Source organism: Myotis yumanensis, unplaced genomic scaffold (assembly GCF_028538775.1).
Source record: "Myotis yumanensis isolate MYYU_CA2020_CCGP unplaced genomic scaffold, mMyoYum1.0.hap1 SCAF_1, whole genome shotgun sequence".
NCBI classification, from domain to species: Eukaryota; Metazoa; Chordata; class Mammalia; order Chiroptera; family Vespertilionidae; genus Myotis; species Myotis yumanensis.
In genome coordinates, this window is record NW_027223752.1 from 215,144,269 (window position 1) to 215,165,616 (window position 21,348).

A 21,348-nucleotide genomic window follows, 5' to 3' on the forward strand; every position below is an offset into this window, starting at 1 on the left:
ATGTTTCTCCTGGACATGAGGCCACCCATTATGTCAAAGAACCAAGTAGACTTAAAAGCCAATAAACTAAAAGGAGACATATGTAACACTTTAAACAATAAAGGATTACGAAAATAAATAAATAAAATAAAAGCCAATGAATTAAAATCATAGGGGCAAAGGTAGAGAGAACAAGCGGAGTACCGGGGGAAAGACCCAGCCTGTCACATACCCAGGGTGTGCAGATGCCACAACGGATATTAAATCAGAGGCAATAAGGGTGATTGCGTGTTTACAGGGCCAAGCTCAGGCCTTATCTCCTTACTCCTCATAAAGCCCTATGCACCTGGCACTAGAGTTGTCACCCCCGTTTCACATTTGACAGCCCTGAGGCACAGGGAGGGGAAGGAGCTTGCTCAAGATCACACACCTGGTCCCCGGAAAAGTCGAGCTCGAATGAAGGTCTCCCTCGTCCCAAGCTTCACTACACTGTATGTGAGGGTCTTGGGGAGCCTGGACTCTCTTCCCCTCCCCCAAACGAGGGCTGTGTCATATGCAGAACCTTCTAGAAAATGACTTTCTCCTGATAACATTACCTCAGGTCCTAATAACAGTTAAAGAGACATGATTATTTCTCTGACACCATTTCTTTGTTCCCTAAATAGATTGTATTTTAGCTAATTTGGAAACATGAGAGAAAGGGAAATGTTAAGGGAGAGAAGAAACTTGTAAGATGTTGTGTTGGAAATGCATATTTTATTCAGCTTTTCTCTGAGCTGGCTTTTTAGAAAAGAGTGAGTGCTAGATCTGTTGACTAAGCCTCACAAAAGTTTAGGACCGACGGCTTCCTTGCAGTTTGACGATTTTACATATCACGTTCCAGAGCTGACTGGAGAAGTGTTAAGCACAGCGGATAATGTTTCCTCTGCACGTGCCAGCAGTATTTTCGAACGTTTATAAACTGGCCAGGAAGCTTTTGCTGCTGAAATTTGGCCCGTGATCATCTCCCCCCAGTCTGTTGACTTGTTCCAAATTACTTAGATGTTGACTTTTAGAAGAGGGAGCCACACAAAACATTTTTATGGATAACTAATGGCCCTTAGGCAGGTCTTCCTACACTCTTTCCAACCGAAGGTGCTTCCCAGTTCCTTAAGCAGAGAGAATGGAGGAGAAAGTAGGGTTTTGTTTGAGTTGTGGGATTGCTTTCCAAGATCTCAGAAGAGAAATACGGAAGAAGAAAGCTCTCCATGGGCAAGGTTAGAGACCTGAATTCCTTTAGTGGGCTCATACTCACACAGCGTCTGCTGTGTGGTCATGACGGTGCCATGCTCCAGGCGCTGGGTCAGTCCCCCCAACACACTGTCTCTGAGGAGCTAAGGCCCCAGGGCTGTCCGAGAACCAAGAATGGAGCACAGTCACCGTAATCAGGGTCAGAAGCGCTGACCAAGGTCAGGACAGGCACCGGGAGAATGTCCCCAGCTGTAACTAACACCAGACCATCACTTGCTGTGCTGCCTGAGAGATGATCAACCGGGCCATCGTCGCTCATGGAAGACGGTCTCTGTTCTTCCTTACTACCCTGTCTCCCTGTCTTCGTGCTGTGACTTTGCCCCCCACCTGCCTTTTCTTCTTTGGTTTTCTCTTTGTCTCTTCTTTCATATCTCACTCCCACCATCCAGACTACAGGCTGGGGCGGCTGCAGACTTCCTGTAGAACCAAAGAATCTCTGTTGGGTTGTTTTATTTTTTAAAAAATGTATTAGCTACCCTAGCTGGTTTTGCTCAGTGGAAAGAGCGCCGGCCTGCAGACTAAAGGGTCCCAGGTTTGATTCCAGTCAAGGGCACATGCCCAGGTTGCGGGCTCCATCCCCCGTAGGGGGGCGTGCAGGAGGCAGCTGATCAATGATTCTCTCTCATCATTGATGTTTCTCTCTCTCTTTCCCTCTCCCTTCCTCTCTGAAATCAATAAAAATATATTTTTTAAAAATTAAAAAATGTATTAGATACAATATTGTATTCTCTTCCCTTAATTAAAAAAAATTAGATGAATAGAATAAGTGGTTCTGAAAATTTAAAACAAATTGTTGGTGAATTCTATTGTCCTTAATTTAAAGAAAAAGAAATTATGGCCACTTATTGAAGAGAAAAAAAAAATTTTAATGACTATTTTTAAATACAGAAGGGAAAAAAAGGTCTTTGACCTAATCGTAACATAAAATGTCAGTTTCTATTTTTCCTTACTTGATTTTTGTGTGAAAGGGTTTCTTGAGTAGTACCCATGTTATTTTAAGTTTTTTTGCAAAATCACTGTATAAGACCTTTGTTTATTTAAATCTGTAAAGGGTGATTGTTGGAAGCTTGCCAGCTGACTCATGTCTTCGTAGCGTGAGAGCTAGATTCATGTAGTTTTAGGACTGTAATCTACTTTTACTTTACAGGGACCCTTTCGTCCAAAGAGTAAATACATAAGACATTTTTAAATACACCTACAGAGAACTTCTTATTGAATGCTGAAGGTTTTTCTAAATACTTGTTTTTAAAAAATACTCTTCATTCACCTTCCCCAGTCCCAACAGAGTATCTCTTAAGTATAAGTAGCAATTTCAGATTTCTTTTGTCAGACATACACCCTTTTAAGAAAAAATTTCTCTGCAAAAACACAATTATCTTAATCTTCCTAATTCATGTTCTGATATCCTCTTTCAAATTTGACTTAAGTGAAAACCAAAGATTGCTCACATGTAAACAAGGATGATGATGTGGAGCTAAATAGAACTAGTTTCCTTTTGAAAAAAGAAATTTTAGCTTAAAATTTTATTTTCTACTCGATACCCCTACAACAGTGACTCTAAACCTTTTTTGGTCTCTGGCCCCTCTGGAAATATAAGAAAAATTGGGGATCATCTCCCCGGGAAAACACACATGCACAAGAGCCTACCCATGCCAGGGGGCTCCCGGGTACCCTCAGCTAACCCCTAGAGACCCTCCTGCATTATTCATTTTCTCCTCTGAAAGCTGAACACCGCTTTGGGGGATGGAGTAGGAGAGAGGTAACGGACTGGCAGCATTCATACTCTTTTATTCAATAGAAAGAGTTTATTTTTAAAAAATAAATACAGTGGCCCAAGTTCTAATTTGTTCTGAAAAACTGCAGTTCAGGTGCCTAGTCCACAAAGAAAGCAACAAAGACACCACGCGTGCAAGAGGGTTCTCGGATCTAAGTTTGCAATGGCTTTGCCCTTGCAGAGTCCTACAGAGTTAGAGAAGTGCGTCTTTCAGCACTCGGGATATTGGAACCTGGCTCCTTCTGCTTTGAGTGGTTTTAAAAAATTGTATTAATGTTGTGAGCAAAAAGTATGGGCGGTGTTTGCTTCTCATTGTCACAGGACTGTAGCTGACATTTCCATTGTTGGTTTATTATCTGAGAAAAGAGATCTGCCCACCGAGTCAATGCAACAAACTCTTAAGGATGTCCCTGGGCCTGATTAGCATTCTTTCCCCGAATCTTGGATGAAAAATATTTGAATAGTCACTCAATCTAGTGTGTGTGTGGGAGGGGCTGGGGGGGGGGGGGGGAATTTCCGAACTAGAAGTTTTTGTTTAGATTCAAAGGTCTATTGTAAGAGTTCTTCCAACAAGGCAAGCCTGCCTGCTTTGTTCTGTGATTACGTGTAGTGATCAAATATTAACTTCTGAAGAGGCTTGCGTGTCCGAGAAGCAGAGCTGTCTATGGATTAGAGCAGCGGTTCTCAACCTGTGGGTCGTGACCCCTTCGGCGGTCGAACGACCCTTTCACAGGGGTCGCCTAAGACCATCCTGCATATCAGATATTTACATTGCGATTCATAACAGTAGCGACATTACAGTTACGAAGTAGCAACAAAAATAATTTTATGGTTGGGTCACAACAGAAGGAATTGTATTTAAAGGGCCAGAAGGTTGAGAACCACTGGGTTAGAGGAATTTACGTTCCTTGTTCAGGGCTGAATCTCAGCAAGATGGTGATGTCAGACCGTTCCTTACTAACTCTTTCCCATTCGTGGTCCTTTTTTTTTTTTTCCTTTTAAATGAAAATAATTTGACCCCTCAGCTTTTTAGGCCCTTGGCCATGGACATTCCTCAGTTTCCAAACCAGCACATTGACAAGTGCACCCCTACCTAAGACAACAGCTTTGTGCGGTTCATGGGAAAGAAAATGGTCCCAATGGGGTCAGCTGTGCTGGGGATTTAATATTTGGAAGCATTTTGTTTGCTTGTATGGCCACATTGAGCAAACCAGTTCTCTGCCTGCTAATAATGTTCAGGCATGTGTTTTGGTAAGTAAGGTGCCCTCTCTTTCCTCCTGCCTAGTCTTTGGGTGCTAACCTAGATCTAGAGAGAGTGAGCTAGCAGGTGGCTGTTAGAGTGAATTTGTTCCCTAACTCATCCTGTGAATATCAATGCTAACAACAGTGTCTTGTGTCTTTTTTTTTCCTTTCCTTTTTCTTTTCTTTCTTTCTTTTTTTTTTAATCAATGTGCTTTTTTTCCTGTGTGAATAATTATATGTCTAGAAACAGCCATGGAGTGATTTTGCTGTTCTGAATGGGGGGAAGATTAATAGTGACATTTGGAAGGCAAGTATATTGTCAGCTTTTAGATCATTTACGATGTTGTCCTTTGTGCATGGCTGTGGCTGCACCTTTCTCTTCTCTGCGAGCATCATGCATTCGGCAGGGACGGAGTGAGGGGGCTTCTTGCTAGGGACGCCCAGCTCACACACACGTGGCCCTTTTTTGACGTCTCCCCTTGCGAATGACTTCAGGCTGATTGCCCCGGCTGCCTGCTGTCTGTGAGCAGCACCTTGCACGGAGCCAGCACCCAGCAGCCCTTGCATGCCTCCTTCCGCCTAAGCTCACGTGCACTCTGCCTCCGGCGGGAGGACTCTCCTCTCTCATGACATTTGCAGCCATGTCACGGGCCCTCCCCGCTTCTCCCCTAATGGGCATCTGTTTTCTTCTAGGATCTACACGCAGCCACAGTTAACCCGGACCCCAGCCTCAAAGAGTTTGAAGGAGCAACACTGCGCTATGCATCTTTGAAACTCAGGTAGGGCACGGGGACACCCAGCCGTGACCTGTGGCTTTTTGCCACCAGAGTTTGCAATAGAATTCTCAGTCCCATTTTCTGTTTGTTTGTTTTTTCTAGAAACGCCCCTCATGCTGATGATGACGATTCTTGTAGTATCAACAGCGACCCAGAAGCGAAGGTTGGTAAAAAACGTGCTTTCAGCAAGTAGGTTATAGTCTCACCTCAAAGTAATGACTTTGGATAATGGCCCAGTTTTTACAAACCATCAACCCAGAGCCACTTATTAAGTAATTATCCCTCGATGCGCTGTCTTTTCTAATCTCCCCAACACTTAAAGTAAATCCCTAGTCCAAGTCAGCTTTGGGAGGATTTCTGTGATCATCGCGACTCGGCCTGTCTCTCAGCACATCGGTTTTTTGCACAGCGTGGCAAGTGAAAATTACCGTTTGGATGGGCTTCAGAAGCCTTTAAAGCAGCGGTTCTCAACCTTCCTAATGCCGTGACCCTCTAATACAGTTCTTCATGTGGTGGTGACCCCCAACCATAAAATTATTTTCGTTGCTACTTCATAACTGTAATTTTGCTACTGTTATGAATCGTAATGTAAATATCTGATATGCAGGATGTATTTTCATTGTTACAAATTGAACATAATTAAAGCATAGTGATTAATCACCAAAACAATATGTATTTATATATGTGTTTTCCGATGGTCTTAGGCGACCCCTGTGAAAGGGTCGTTCGACCGCCAAAGGGGTCGCGACCCACAGGTTGAGAACCGCTGCTTTAAAGGTAAACCCAGTTCTGCCTTGCAGGTGGTATGAGACCCCTCGCGCTGCCTCCTCCAGGGTGGCCTCACACCCGTGCAGGGCGAGGCCTCTTTGCCGTCCCTGTCACCAGCACAGGCATGCTTTATGAGGGAAAGTGAGAGTGGACTTTCGCTTTTGGCCTTCTGGTGGGGTACCCGAGGGCCAGCCTTATGGGCTTGGTGTCATGCAGTTGTACAGGGCCCTGTGCTGTGAATCAGAGACCCAGGCCTGGGGGTTTAATTCAATGCAGTCGCCACCTTGAAATTCTTAATCATTTCATCTTTGCCTTTGTGTGGTAGTGAGTCCGTGGGGCAATGGCGTGTGCACCAGGGGTGGGAGCCTTAGCGTGTGCACAGCCCTGCCACCTCCCTACACCAGACTCTGCCAGACCTCCCTACCCCTGTCCCCACCCAGCCACCTCTGTTGCCTTCCACCCCCGTAGGAATCTAGGAGTGAGCATGGGGAGAGTTGGTGTTGGGCACATAAGGTCCACGGTGTCTCGGGAAGGGTCAAAGCAGTGGCCTGCCCGGCCCAGGCTGGCAGCACCGGCGGTATTTAGTGGTGACTCTGGTGGGTGAAGCCTGCCTACTCTCATTCTAGGGACCGAGCATGTCCTGGCGCAGATGTTGCAATAAACTTGAGGGATGCCTGTCTGCTTTGGGTTGGGGGTTTGGGGGAGTGAGTCCATGGACAAGGGGGATTCCAGGCTCAGTTTTCCCACCTCTGGCCAAGGTGCAATGTAGCGGTCCAGCAGCTGGTGGGAGGGGGAGCCCAGAAGATGATGGTCTGTGGGGGTGGGCAGGGCCCCTGGGGCCTGGGATGGTCTGCACTCACCCTGCCAGTATCCCCATGCCCGAGGGAGCGTGACATTAAATAACAAGCTAAAAACACCGTAAGTCAAGAGAGAGAATGCAAAAGTGCGAAGTTTCATGTTTTAATACTTTTACAGCATTTTTTTTCCTGCTCTTTTGAACAAGGGGGCCCTAATTTTCGTTTTTCATTTTTCATTTTCATTTGCAAATTATGAAGCTGGTTCTAGAGATATTTTCTGAATCGCAAAGCAGATCTGTGTCTGTGAATGAAACAGGAAGCAGGCTCCCTTAGTAGCAGCTACACCTTGCAGGCTCAGAGCCTCCACTCCTTTGCCGGAAACGGCCCAAGTGCCGTGGCCTCGGTAAGACACGCAGGGTTCGTGTTGATGACTCCACTGCTCGCCGTCCACTCAGCTTCATTCCAAGCACAGCCTGACCGCACCAAGGCCGCTCGGAGCCAGCGGTGTTCGGAACAAGTCCTTGGCCTGCCGCTAGCACGCTGGCCTTTAAAGATAAATTTCATGGCAAGGAAGGGATGCAGTGTAACAGGAAGGTGGGATGTGAATAACTTGCTTTGCTACCAGGCGTTATACAAGGGCCATCAGCACAGGCTGGAGGAGGAGGGGTGAGCGGCAGTGGTATCTCTCTCCACTCTTTTTATTTTTAACCTTTACCTGAGGATATGTTTGTATTGGTTTTAGAGAGAGAGGGGAAGGGACAATGATATGAGAGAGAAACATTTATCAGCTGCCTCTCACATGCACCCCAAGTGGGGATCGAAGGAACCTACAATCTAGGTACATGCCCTGACCCAGAATCGAACCCACAGTGCTTTGGTGTACGGGATGGTGCTCCAACCAACCTTGCCACCCGGCCAGGGCTCTTACTCCACCCTCAAGGGCTTGGGCAGTGAGGGCTCTAAAGCTACCGTGCGAAACTGACAAGCGAGGGCTCAGAGGGTGGTGCCTGAAACGGGGAGGGAACTGGTACCAGGAATGGAGGTCTGGCTGAAATACCACCAAAGTTGACGCTTTCTCTTTTTCCCTCCAAGGTGTTTTGCTTATCGAGCTCGTATCTGCCACCTTTCTGTGGCCAGCAGGTCTGTGCCCACACCTGCTGTGAATGTGTTTGTGCTGGTACGGAGGCCAGCTTTGTGGTCAGGTGCTGCAGTTGTGCTCCGTTCTAAACAAGAAAGTACATGTACTGCATTATTTACTGTATATCCTACTTTGTTCCACAAAAGATACGAGAAGACTTATGAGAAAGCATGTTTTCTTTAAGAGGCGCAGAAAAGATAAGGGCATTATCAGTGCATCCGTCTGTTTACGTTGAGGGTGAAGGACACGAACCTCTAAGGGCAACTCAGAATCTTGGAGGGACTTCGGCAAAGTGCACCCGCTTCTAACTACCCGCCCACCCTGGGCCTGGAGGTCCCCGGGCTGTAGAAAGTCACTGTTGCTGTTGAGAACCCCAAGCATAGAGGGAGGGGAAAGGGTTTCTGAAGCCCACTTTATACGAATCACACTGTGCAGTGTGCAATAGCACCCCAGTTCCTTGTGGAATGTGATGGTTTTTCTAGTACCTCATCCTATAATCACTGTAATCACGAATCTTGATTGAGGGCTAACTTTTTGCCAGGCATGATCCTAAAGACTTTATTTCCATTGACTCTCATCCTCATAAAAATTTAGGGGCCACGTACCATTGTCCCCATGTTGCAGATGAGGAAACCGAGGCCTGGGAAGTTCAGCAGCGAATCAGCAGTGGAGTCAGGATTGGCGCCCAGGCCGTCGGGCTCCAGCGCCCTTGCCCACTAGACAGTCTGGAGGAAAGTCTCACTGGGAGCTTCATTTAGGTGCCCCCAGCAAATGATGTGATCAGTGTCCTCCACAAACGCCAAGCACTTAGAGACAGAGAGAAATTGGGGTATTGTCTGTTGGTATTTCACAGCATTCGTCACTGGGAAGAAAGGACAAACTCCCAAGCAAAACTCATTCTCTGTAAACGGTGGGGGATGGCAGACCCGCTTGCGGGTCTGACTTGGGGCCGAGATGAACTCTGGACTCCAGAAGTGCAGTGGGTACAGCGTGTTTCAGCCCCCTCCTCAGTAGTATCATATCAGTCGGTCTTACGATAAAGGTGGGCCCACAGCGGGAGGAAGCGGGGGTTGGAATGGAGGTAGTCTGCTTCGCCTCGCCGGTGATCGGCACATGTACACACTTTGGGGCCACTGCTTAGTCCCTTTGCAGACACTGAGCTGTTGTCCGATGTGCTTCTCCCCGGGGTGCGTGGTCACGTGGTCACGCCGCCCATTCATGGAATCGGGCCAAGGGAAGGCCTGTGGAGAAGGCCAAGATGTTCTCTCAGAATTACAGCTATTTCAAAACCAACAGCCCTAATGCATTTGCATTTTACACATTTTGAAGAAGCCAGTGAGTTTAGAACTGACTTTAATGAAGCCACTTTGGAGGAAACCCCCCCTCCCCCCCCAATCCCTACCCCGTATCAACCCCCTCTCTCCCATCCACCCTCTTAGTCGCTCCTCACCTGTTTAATGCTGCCTCGGGCACCTAACAGGGGACCACTGGCTAGAAAACCAGGATTTTCCAAGTGTTCAAGCAGTGGAAGTAACTTCTTTAGATAAACATTTACATTTTCCTGTCTGTCATGGACTAGGAAACTGAGTGCGCCCCCCCCCCCCCCACCCCCAATAAGCAGAAAGTATCTTGTCTTTAAAAGAAAAAACATTTAACTTCATGTACCGTGAAATTCTAAGTGTAGTCTCTGAGGAGTGGTTCCTTAAAAAGTTATTATAGAAAGTTTCTTCCTTACTCCCTCCATGAGACTTACACGCCAAAAAGATAAAACTCGTTTTTAGACGGTTGGGATGTGGACACTTCCTAGTCCTCTGGGTCTGGGCGTCCTGATCAGGGTTCGTTCAGTGAGACCTCTAAATAACAATGGCGCCCTGACCGGTTTGGCTCAGTGGATAGAGCGTCGGCCTGTGAACTCAAGGGTCCCAGGTTCAATTCCGGTCAAGGGCATGTACCTTGGTTGCGGGCACATCCCCAGTAGGGAGTGTGCAGGAGGCAGCTGATCGATGTTTCTCTCTCATCGATGTTTCTAACTCTCTATCCCTCTCCCTTCCTCTCTGTAAAAAATCAATAAAATATATATTTTTAAAAATAATAAATAAATAAATAAATAAATAGCAATGGCAACTCAGAATGCCTGTCCGTCTCCCCACCCCGGCCCTCCACCCAAAGAGCAAAGTGTTTTTATGACTCTGGAAATGTTTCTCGAGCCTGTCTAATTTTTATACAGTAAGTCCTTTTGTAGTTGTCAGCAATAGGTGTTTGTGTATAATTCTGCGCTCTTTGTTTTCACTTTAACAAAAATTGAGATTTATAAGAATCACAGAGATTGAGTTCCCATATACCCTTCACCTAGCTTTCCCTAATAACCTCTTCATAATCATGGCACGACCGTCAAGACTAAGAAGTTACTATTAACTAAACTTTATCCACATTTCCCTCCCCACCCCACTCATGTCCTTCTGTTCCAGGGCCCGGTCTAGGATGCTACACTGCATATAGTGAGCTCTTTAAAAATGACTTCACACAGTCCTTTCTACAATCCTCAGTTCGCCATTCTGCATTCCATTACGATGTCCCATGGGATTGATAGTGCCCGAGTTCGTCTAGGCACCCACTGGCCGTAGGAGAAATTTCCAGTACTACAGAGCAGATCTACGATTTCATAAAAATAGGTGACCTTTTCTTTTCTTTTAAATTATTGCTTTGGTGTAGGTTGCTAAAACTGATATTACCAGGTCAAAGGCCATCAGCTCATGGCTTCATCAGCTCACTGCCCACTCTGCTCCAGGCTGTGTCATTTTTATTTATTTGTCTTTGTTTTATTGCATGTGAGTTACTGCTCCCTACTTTCAAATTTCCTTTTCTTAAATCATCAAGACAGGACATTTCTTAGGAAACTCTTTGTGTTTCTGTCTATTCTTGGCTATCTCTTTGTCTTATTTTTCTATGCATTTTTTAGATTGAAAATTTTATTGTGGGACAATTTTAGATTTATAGAAAACTTGCAAAGATAGTGCAGCATTCTCCTTTATCCATCACCTAACTTTCCCTAATGTCTGTCTTACGTGACACTAGTACAGGTGTCAAAACTAAGACATTAACTTTGGTACAAAGCTAAATGCTTTATTCTGATTTTGACCAATTTTTCTTCTAATGTCTTTTTTTCTGTCCCATGATCTAATTCAGTATACCACATTGTGCTTCATCCCTATGCACTTTAAAATACAAAACTTTATTATTAGAACCTTAAATATTTTTTGTAATCACTTTTATCTCTCTGTTTATTCTGTGGCACTTTTCCATGTGAAACTTTTTTTTTAATTTTTGTATATTCAAGCCTTTTGCAAATAATTGCCTCTAATGCTTCTGTTACCAAGAAGGCAAGCCCTTGCCATAGTTGGGTGGTTTGGTAGCTTGTGTTTCTAAACTCGCATTATTTTATGGTCTCTCCCCTGTACGCATCCTTCTTTAATACCTTAAAATACAAATTGAGCTCTGTGACACTTCCCATTTCTCCTGGCACGTGGCACATTGCTGGCCAAACGCTTGATTCAAATTACCAATGCAAAAATTAAATTTTATCATTAAATTGCAGAAAACTTAATGCTTTGAAAAACATGCACTAGTTTCTTGAAGTTCTTTTCCCATCCTTGTGTCACTCTGCTGGGACTTCTGTAAAGGAGATGTTCTGCCACCTTGTGGACAATGTTGAAAATTACATCTTTAAAGACATGGGCAAAAGCTACATTTCACTGGGAACCATTGGATTGCTTAGAAGGGAAAGTGACTATAGAGATGACCTAACGGGCCTCCTTTACAGGTGAAACAAGCGAGTCCCAGAAAGTTTGAGTAAATAAGCCGTAGGGTCACACAATTAGTAGTGGAGACGGCATTCATTCAAAAGTGGGTCTCCTGGGCCTCCCACCACCCATCCTATTGTCGGCTTCTGGTGAAGAGCATCGTTCTCAGGATATTTGAGAGGAGGGGGTTTTTAGAACTGCACTTCACTGGTCTTGATAGCCAATATAATAAAGAGCTAATATGCAAATGGTTGTCACACCCTCACGCCGTCACACCATAACGGCTCAGACACTCGAACACTGGGAAGAGAGGCATGGGACCAGCCAGGCACAAATGAGCTCACAAGAGAGGAATGGGGACCAGCCAGGCACAAATGAGCTCACGAGAGAGGAATGGGGACCAGCCAGGCTGCGGCTCCGGAGAGGGACAAGCCGCCTGACCCGTGGTCCTGGGCACCTGCGGCTGTGGCCTGGGCAAAGCCACCTGCCCATAGTCCCCTGTGGCTGCGGCTGGCCTGGGTCTTGGGTGCCTGTGGCCGGTCAGAGGGAGGCAGAGGCGGTCCTGGGTGCAGGGCGAGGCAGAGGCGGTTAGGGGCAATCAGGCCAGCAAGGGAGCAGTTAGGGGCGATCAGGCAGGCAGGCAGAGGTGGTTAGGAATGATCAGGCAGGCAAAGGGGTTAGGGGCGATCAGGCAGGCAGACAGGCAAGCAGTTAGGAGCCAGCGGTCCCGGATTGTGAGAGGCAGTTGGACATTCCTCTCTCGCGAGCTCATTTGTCCCTGGCTGGTCCCCATTCCTCTCTCATGAGGGGTCCCGGATTGGAGAAGGTGCAGGCCGGGCTGAGGTACACCCCCACACACACACACGAATTTCGTGCACCGGGCCTCTAGTCCATAATAAAGGAGCTGGGTAAGGAAGGTTGTATTATTCCAAGCATTACACTCTCTGGGTTTCTACTGCTTCATCTGTGAAATGAATGTGTCATCATCTTGGAAGCCACTTCTGGTTCTGAGCAATTTGAAGGTTCCAAATGGGATGCGGCAGTTCTGATCCTTGGCACCTGGCGATGAAACTGCTCCACCTGATCGCTCATCAGATCGGGAGAAGAGAAGGAAAGAAAGAGTATGCCCTGGAGTACTCTCCTGGCCTGGAGACAGGTGGCTGGGGCAGGTACCTACCTGCGTTCAATTTTCTGCAAACACAAGGCATTGGGCTTACCTCCCCCACATTACAGATGACATCATTTGTGTTCTCACACAGCTGGTAACTGGTGGAACTGGGATTCAAACTCAGATGCATTTCACAACAAAGTCCAAGAAAGCGTCGTGCCCACCCACTCCCAGGCATTGCTTCCCTGAGCTTTAAGGTCGGGTTGGCTGCCCGGGAGTTTGGGTGGAGGTAGCAGAGATGTTGGAGGCTGGTGCAGTGAGGGAACTGGAGCATCACCACGTGAGAACAGACTCCCCCTTTCTTTTCACCGTCACCAAGCTCACGTGGCTCCTCCTTTGCAGTTGCCTTCTGAGTGCTCTGTGCATGTTGGCACATCCTGGAGCTCTGGGGGAGGGCACAGAACTACGTTTCTAGTAAGCCCTCAGGTGCTGCTGGTGCGGCTGGTCTACTGAACCATGTGTTGAGTAGTAACACTAAGTTTGAAACCTGCAAATGAGGCATTGTTTCCATGCCTCTTCCGCCGGGAGGCAGTCATAGCCCGTCTACACCGACCTTCCAGTTCTTTTGTGGCCATTTGCAATCAATTCTCAGCTGCTTGTGGATTTTTTTTTATCCAGACCCTGGATTTGGTGAAAGCCCTGCTTTTCTCCTTACTCTCCTTGTAACCTGCCCCAGGTGGAGAGAGAGGGGAAGGAGATGATAAGAATCTGTTGGTCAGTAGGTTTGATAGAGGAACTTGCTGAAATGAATGGTGAATGAGCATGAGATTCGAATGTATTCATCTGTGAGCTTTGTCTGTGCCCTCCCCGGGTTCCTCTTAGCATAGATTTTCAGGAAGTAATGATATTAGGGGCTACTGACTTGATTAGCACTAATAGATAAACAGGAAGGGGTAGGGAGTATCTTCTCTCACTCAGATTTATTTCTGGTCTGTGTAGCAAATTCATTATCATTACTTAGCATTTATATGGGATTTTATGTCAGCATGTAGTTCTTATAATTGATTTTTATTCATGTGGCACAGGTTTGTTTACTTCAGAGACCCTGATCTGTGTGAGAAGTTTGGAGTTGATTTCTGTTGTAGATTCATTAATAGCATCAGCAGCATTTATGGAATGCCTAATGCCAAAGGAGAGGCTGCATGGTGTAATGGTTAAGAGCATGGACTCTGGACCCAGACTGCATGGGTTCAAAGCCAGGCTCTGCTACTTACCATCTGGGTAAGTTACCCAGCCTTGGGCAAGTTCCTTAGCCTCTCTACCCCAGTTTCCTCATCTGTAGTGAGGGTAATAATAGTGTCTACCTCACAGGGCTACTCTAAACAGTGAGTGAGTTGATATATTGTAAACATAAGATATATGTCAAGAGCTTTGACACAATAAGCATTCTTTATGCATTAGCCATTATCATTATTCCTATTACAAAGGGGACTAGATATGTCCCCTGCTTCTAGGGGCAGACAGCAGATAGGCAAATTCAATGCACTGTGCTCAGTGCTGAGCTGTGAGGTCAGGAGTGGGGCGTCTCCCCTGGCTGTGAGGGGTGAATCATGTGCTTTCCAAGGAGATGGTGCCTAAGCAGATGAGTGTACTTGCATTGCAATAGGAATTAGCAATTCTCCCCCTTCCTGTAAGTGTAAGTGCAGATTTTTAAATAATGTTATATGTAAATGTGTGTTCATTTTCAGCAAGTGCTTTCAGGAGCAGATCTGTTTAGATAAGGCACATCCTTACTTGTCCAACACTGTAGATTACGTTGTTTTGTTATCTAATCCTATATACTGTGTGACACCAAAACAACCACAATCTAAAGCATGTTTTGCTCATGATTCTGTGGACTGGAGAAGGGTTCAGCAGTGCAGTTCCTCTCTGAGCCACAAGGGGGAGGCTGGGGCTGGAGGATCCACTTCCAAGGTGGCTTCTTCCCCCATGTGGCTCAGTGCTCTCAGTGGTCTCTCTCTCTCTTCACTTGGGGTCTCACCCTCCAGGGCCTGTCCATATGGCCTCGGCTTCTCGCAGTGCTGGTCTCTGGGTGGGCAGTGTGCTTCTCATGCGGAAGCAGGAAGCTGAAGCCACCAGGTGAGACGAGGCTGGTCCTGAACATGGCACCACATCACTTCTGTGGATCAGAGAGGCCACAGGCCAGACCGACCCTGGAGACATGGGTCCATCTCTTGAGGGAAAATGGCAAGGTCACATTTCAGAGAGCACGTGGCATGGGAAGCTTTCTGGTGGCCACCTTTGGGACATGCAACCTGTGACAAATGTCATTCCCACCTTTCAGTCAGTCAATGAAAATGTCTTTAGTGAAGAGCATGATTATTGACACGGTGGCATCGAGAAACCAAGGCACAGAGCCAGGGACGCGCATACCGTGTCCTGGAAGAATGCGGGCCACCCTCCTGTGTGTGGCATTCAGGTTGACATTCACAAAGAGAAAGTCAGGACCATCCCATCAGGCCTGAGGAGGAGTGGGAGGCGAGCAGAGAGGCCACATGACCTGCCCAAAAGGGCAGGCTGGTCTCAGAAGAGCAGGACCCCAACGTAACTTCCTGACCTGGCCAGCGTGGCTTCCACTGGGCAGAGCCACTTGGACACTGAGCCACTCATTGGCCCCGGATGATCATTTGTCTCCCAGCGAGAGGACAGCTTCTGTGTCTGTACAACTGTTTTCCTCCCTGTATTTGCCAACACAGCCCAACGTGATGCTGTGCTCCTGGCAGGACCACGGCTCCCTTTCCCTTATGAACTTCTGGTCCCTGAATGAGCAGTCGAGGAATTGGCAGCGTGTGAGCCCCCGAGTTTTGAAGGGCGCTCTTGAAACGAGCTGCATTGTTTTCCAACGGTTGGCAGCTGCGCCCTGTGGTGGCAGATGCCTGGAGAGGCTAATGAGGGAAGGCAGTCTTCCTTCTGCCCCTGAAGGAAGGCAGTGGGAACAGGTGAGGGGGTGGGCAGCTGCCAGCAGCCACAGCGGAGACGGGCATCCCGAGGTGCGGGAGCCTGGCCCCACAGGACCCTGGCAGGGAATTCTGGGCCACGCATGGTCACCGAGCCGAGCGGCCTCAGGCAGAAGCAGCGGGTAATCCCTCTATCAGGGCTGGGTCCTCCAGGAAGGTCCAGCTGGTCAAGACTTGGGGACCCTGAAGCTGGGGTTCCCAGGCTGCCTGGAATGTTACCAGCAGATATTCAGCCTTGTTCTCTTGGGGCTGTTGAATGAGAACTTAATTCCAGCACCAGGATCTCGGGAGTCATGCAAACATGTCTTATTTCTTTGCAGTTAAGAAAATTTGTAGTGAAATGATGGTTCCTCCTACAGGACTGTTGGCATAGTCCCAATGCTGAGCCGTCTTAGCTAAGCCACACCATCCCCTCGCCCCGAGGACTCCTGTCTAAAAATCTCATCAACGTGCGAAGCCACAAAGATCAGAGCCTGCGTTCTCCTCCTGGCTCTGCCGCTGTCGGGAGACCGTTTCAGGAGTCAGGCTTCCGTATTCTCCGTCTCTGAACGGACACCGAGGGTGACAGCTCTCGACATGTGCCTGCAATGGATTCAGCCAGCCATTCGCTTAGCACATTGTTATTCAACACTGATTACATGCAAGGCGGTCGGACACTGATCACACTGGGAAGGGGAGCAAAGGAAAATAATGGGGAGAGAAAATGGTAATCCGTTTGAGAACAACAGTTACAACATAACTGGAATCGCAGGAGGAAAAGCAGTCACCTCCAGCTATCCATGGAATTTCAGTTACTTCGAGTTGAAGAAGCGTTTCAGATCAGTTCTTGAAGCAATGACCCTAACAATTTAATTGAAAACTTAACTGTCTGTCAGTGAGTGAATAGATCGAATGGATCAAGATGTTCAGTAACACACGTCTTTCTGTCCTGGTGCCCGGGCTGGAATCCCAGTCTGGTCTCAGCCTCTAGAGTCCTGGTTGAAAAGATTTGGGCCTTAATCACCAGAGGCTTCATACGAGCTTAAAAAAAAAAAAATACTCCAAAGTTCTTTCTAAATAATAATTGACTTTAAAGTTGCCCATTTTGTAGGAAACTGTCAATTGCCACTTCTCCCCAGTATTTGCAGTGATTTTCAGAGCAAGAATGGCCAAAAAGTGAGGGATTGCAGCCTCTGGCCTTTTGCATTAGAGAACTCATACTGTCCAGGAGATAAGACCGTCGTTAAATAATGTAGCACCTATGAAACATTTTCCCCCAAATCCCTTTTTTTTAAGTCATTAAAAAGGTAACAGGGAGTTAGAAATGGACACAGGAAGCTGGAGATCTGCCAGTGGCCCACAGCGACCTTCGGGGTTGCATTCCATGTGGAACACCATCCCGTCCTTCTAGAGTTCTCCGGGGACCTCTCTGAGAAGGACGGGAAGGCTGCAGAGGCACACGTGGCCGTGCTCAGTGACTGTGTAGCAGGTGCCGATGTGCTGCATGGTACGCTGTGTAGAATGAGGTCATGTGGACTGGCCAGCACCGGGCACACCACACTGTTAAGGGTCGAGATTTCCTGAAGACATAAAAATGACTGTTACTGTGTGCCCTCTTTTATGTGCTGGCACCCTCTCCTTCAAAAGGTAAGGATTCTTCCCAAAGAAATTTGAAAAGTGGGATGGTCGAGGCCCTAATCACTGCCAGGCAGTGAGTTTCACAGAGATTGTATTTTGCAGACAGAATCATAACCTAAACACAGAATGAACTGGTGACGCTGGTGTAGGCATCGTTGTTGAAACAGGAGGTTCCCTGGGGACAATGAACTCATCAAACTGTTTTGGAAGCTTTGCCCCAGGAGTAAAGAGCCCACAGTTCCCTCAGTACAGGGTTCCTTGTTTTAACATCATTTTCCTTAGGAAGTTCACTATTACCATTCTCCAAATTTTCCTCATAATTCCAAAACCCCCACCTTTTTCTTGATACCCTATGTAGAAGGACAACTTGGCTGGCATTTGTCCCACAGTCATTCAGATAACTCAAGCTCTGGCCAGTGTGGCTCAGTTGGTAGGAGTGTCATCCCATACACCAAAAGGTCACGGGTTTGATTCCCACTCAGGGCGTATGCCCAGGTTGCAAATTTGATCCCTGATCAGGGCGAGTGCAGGAGGCAACTGATTAATGTTTCTCTCTCACATTGATGTCTCTCTCTCTTTTACCCTTCCCCTCTCTCTAAATATCAATGAAAAAATGTCCTTGGGTGAGGATTTAAAAAAAAATAATAGTAATAATAATTCAAGATACCCTTTTCATTCTTCTCTGAAAAAATAATGTAATTTTATAATATGATGTAATATATATTACATAAATGTATAATTTGTAATTCATAGAACTCATGCTGCTCTGATTAGTTTTGGCGATTGTTCTCTGGCTACTCTGTATCTTCTCATTAGAAGAAAAAAGCAATCAGCAGATATTAAGTGCTGATGATGTACTTGGCACTCACCCAGGCATTGTGAGTTTGAAAAATACATGTTTACAGGGGTCTCTGATCTCAGGTGGCTCCCGGGGAGGCCGCAGTGGTAATGGAAGGGGCACTGTGTTAAGGGTCAGGAGACCCCACGCTCACCGTACCTGCCACTCAGAGTCTGGGAGGCCTTGGGCATGTCACTTCTCCTTGCTGGACCTCATTGATCAAGCAAAGAGGACAAGAAAGGCTTTGAGTTCAGCTCTGAACACAAGGCTCAGAGGCCATTTGGGGAGCTGGCATTAATTCAGAGAATAGCAGGGCATTAAGAGATGAGCTGCTGAGGATCTACCGTGGGAGTTCAGGAAAAGCAGAGATGGGTTTTGGCATGAGGCTTCCCCTTGCACTTGAGCCAACAATCTGGCTCAAATCACTAGACCCAGCCCAAGACCACTCAGGGTGCAGAGTCCCAGTTGTACTGCAGGTGGCAGTAACGAGCCCCAGGCAACAGCAGGCGCTGTTCCGGCTGGTCCCAATCCGGGAGCCCTGGCCTGTGCAGGGAGCCCGCAAAAGTCTGCAGTGTGACCCAGCCACACCCATGGCGCTGAGGCTGCCGGCTGTGTATGCTGGATAATGTGAACTTTTCGCTCCTTCCTTCTGATCCTTCCTGGCTCGTTCTCCTCACCCTGGGCTTCTCTCTGGGCCCTGTCTCTGCCCAGGCTTGTCTCCGCAAGCGGCTTACTTCCTGGTGACCACCTCAAGGCTTTGTGGCAGGATCCAATCTGCAGTCACTTCTCTTGGAATTTGGGGAATCCATTGCCTTCCAACACTCTGGGTCCCTCCTCCCTCAGTCATTGTGTGTGATCACCAGGGTTGGTCAGCCATGCTTGCTCTCAGGTTTCCGGTTTCTGGGGCTACCGGGCTTCCTTAAGGCTCTATCCATCTTTCCTTGTGTCCACACACGCACAAAGCGCGAGTATATTTGAGACACTGGTACGTCGCCTACTTGGAACAGAAGCCAACCGTGTAAGTTACAGTGGGCTAAAGCTGTTTCATCCTAATAGAAACCCATCTTGCATTTTGAGGAGCTCAGCTCGGCTAAACGGTAAGAGCTGCCAGTCTCCAGGTGAGGAACAGAGTGGGAAATCGCTGCCTGAGGAACTCGACATGTTTCTCAAACAGGTTTGTCATCGGCAGCACTGCTTCGTGCCTGCCTGCAAGCCGAGGCCGCGAGAGGTCTCTCTTGGCCTGTCTGTCTTCAGATAAAGCCCGAGCTACGTCTATTCCTCAGACACCTCGCCCATCACTGGGATCAGGCTCCCAGCCTTTATTCTAACCGATTGCTGGAAATGTCCTTCTTTTTAATATCAGAGCTGTGCACATGCATTCCTCCCCTAAGAATTCAGTGTACCTCATGTAAACAAATTCTCTAAAACAACTTCTTAAAATTCTTCTTTTTCCTTGAATTGCCATACACGTCTTACAAGAGCATCTATTCCTACTCCCTTCATCTTTGCACTCACAGTAAGTACCGGCTGGTCAGGGACCGTTGCAGTAAGTGGTAGTTACTCGCGGATCCTTTAACGGTGGCCTCCACTCTCTCGAGGCCCCATCGCGCCCACTCCACCCGGCACAAGGCAGGCCTCGTTTTTACTAGCGGCCACTCTGGAAAATGCTCTTAAGACTTGGTACTCATATGTGAAATGAGGTGGTCGGACTCCAGCGTCCCCAGAGCCGTGTGTGCCGTGGGTCTCTGCCGTGGTTAAGTGCCTTTCCCCAGGACTATGCTGCAGATTCTAGGAATCAGCTCAGATAGGACCTAGGACAGCGTGAATGCTCTCTCCGGTTGGTAACAGCAGTGCTTTTAATTGACATTTTGTAGGCCTTTGCACTTGATGAGCTTACGGAGTTCATATCAGACACCTTGTAAAAACGTCCCAGATTTATTGGTGAGTAGTGCAATGAAGCCTTTCTTATAAACCAACAATAAAAATGCAATCAGTCCAATGATGCCGATAATTGGAGCTAACTTTTACTGTACTGCTCACACCTGACTTCACACGTGTGGGTTCCTTTCACCCTGACGGCAGTCTCTCTGCCTGGGGGCGGGGGCACTGCAGGCCAGGTCCTGCTTTCATGTAATTTCATTCCAGTGTCGAGAGAGAAACAGCAAAACAAGTGGAATATAAGTGCCTCCGATGGAAGTCCTTGCCGTGGAGGAAAATAAATCAGGGAAGAGAGCTAGGTGGTCCCGGGAGGCGGGTTTAATAGTCAGGGAAGGCCTCCTGAGAGGTGACATCGAGGAAGAGGTGAGGGAGGGACCAAGTAGATGACGGGGAGAGCCCAGATAAGCCGGGCCTGGAGGAGGGGGGATCAGCCTGGAGGCCAGTGTGGCTGGAGCCCAATCAGTGACAGTGGGGTCAGGAAGGGACAGTGTCTGAGGGGTACTTTAGTGTGGGAGAAGTCCTGAGCGAGCTTTTAGCCCAAACCCTTCTCCCTCTTGAACTCCCTCCTTCTCCTCTCTCATTTGCCAGATGAGGAACATGAGGCCTAGCAGGTGACGTCCTGAAAGTCACCAGTTAGTAGCAGCACCTGGACAAGAACCCAGGGTTTCCTGGTTCCTTGTCCCACCTACACCCTCCTACACCAAGATCTAGGAAGCGTGAGAGTCATTCAGTTCATCTTCACTACCCCTTGCCTGGGGTGAAGGGCAGATGCAGCTATTTCTCACTATTTGTAGTTGTTCTATGAAGGTGCAACCACAATAAATTAGCAAATACTGAACCATTTCCCCAGGGGACATGCGAAGTTAGGTTCCTGTGAGCCTCCTGTCACTACATTTGCATCAACCCATCAATGCATAGCCTTGTTTTGTGTGTGATTCTGTGTAAAGATGCCTTCCTGAATGTGGATTATTGGTTCACTCACATGGAACTCACAGCCAGTAGCTCTGTGACTCACGCCTAAGCAAAGCTCACGTGACATATTTTCTCCATAAAGTACATCCCAGCCTTCTCCCACTTAGCAACACTAGACAGCACTTCAGCACTGTGCTTGGGGGTGAATTTTAAGCAGCGAAGTCACCAACAAAAAGCACAAAAATGCAAAAAAAAAAAAAAAAAACAAGGCGCTAATAGACCACAGGAAGGATACTTCTATGCAGTAGGAGAGCTGAAATAAGAAGGCAGCGAGTTGCCTTGTTCAACCTCAGT

General features: G+C 47.4%; 1 protein-coding gene across 8 annotated transcripts in view; it reads left to right on the forward strand.

The window, feature by feature from the left end:
- The window catches only part of APBB2 (amyloid beta precursor protein binding family B member 2), a 327,791-nt gene that overhangs the window by 234,312 nt on the left and 72,131 nt on the right, over nt 1-21,348 (forward strand). For 5 of the 8 annotated variants that reach the window (XM_070397666.1, XM_070397646.1, XM_070397660.1 and 2 more), the window contains 3 exons: nt 4,530-4,592; nt 4,979-5,064; nt 5,164-5,224. In XM_070397666.1, the coding sequence (XP_070253767.1) occupies nt 4,530-4,592; nt 4,979-5,064; nt 5,164-5,224 (210 nt within the window). The remainder of the gene's footprint in view (nt 1-4,529; nt 4,593-4,978; nt 5,065-5,163; nt 5,225-21,348) is intronic. The other 3 variants (XM_070397692.1, XM_070397699.1, XM_070397684.1) reach the window with 1 other exon arrangement.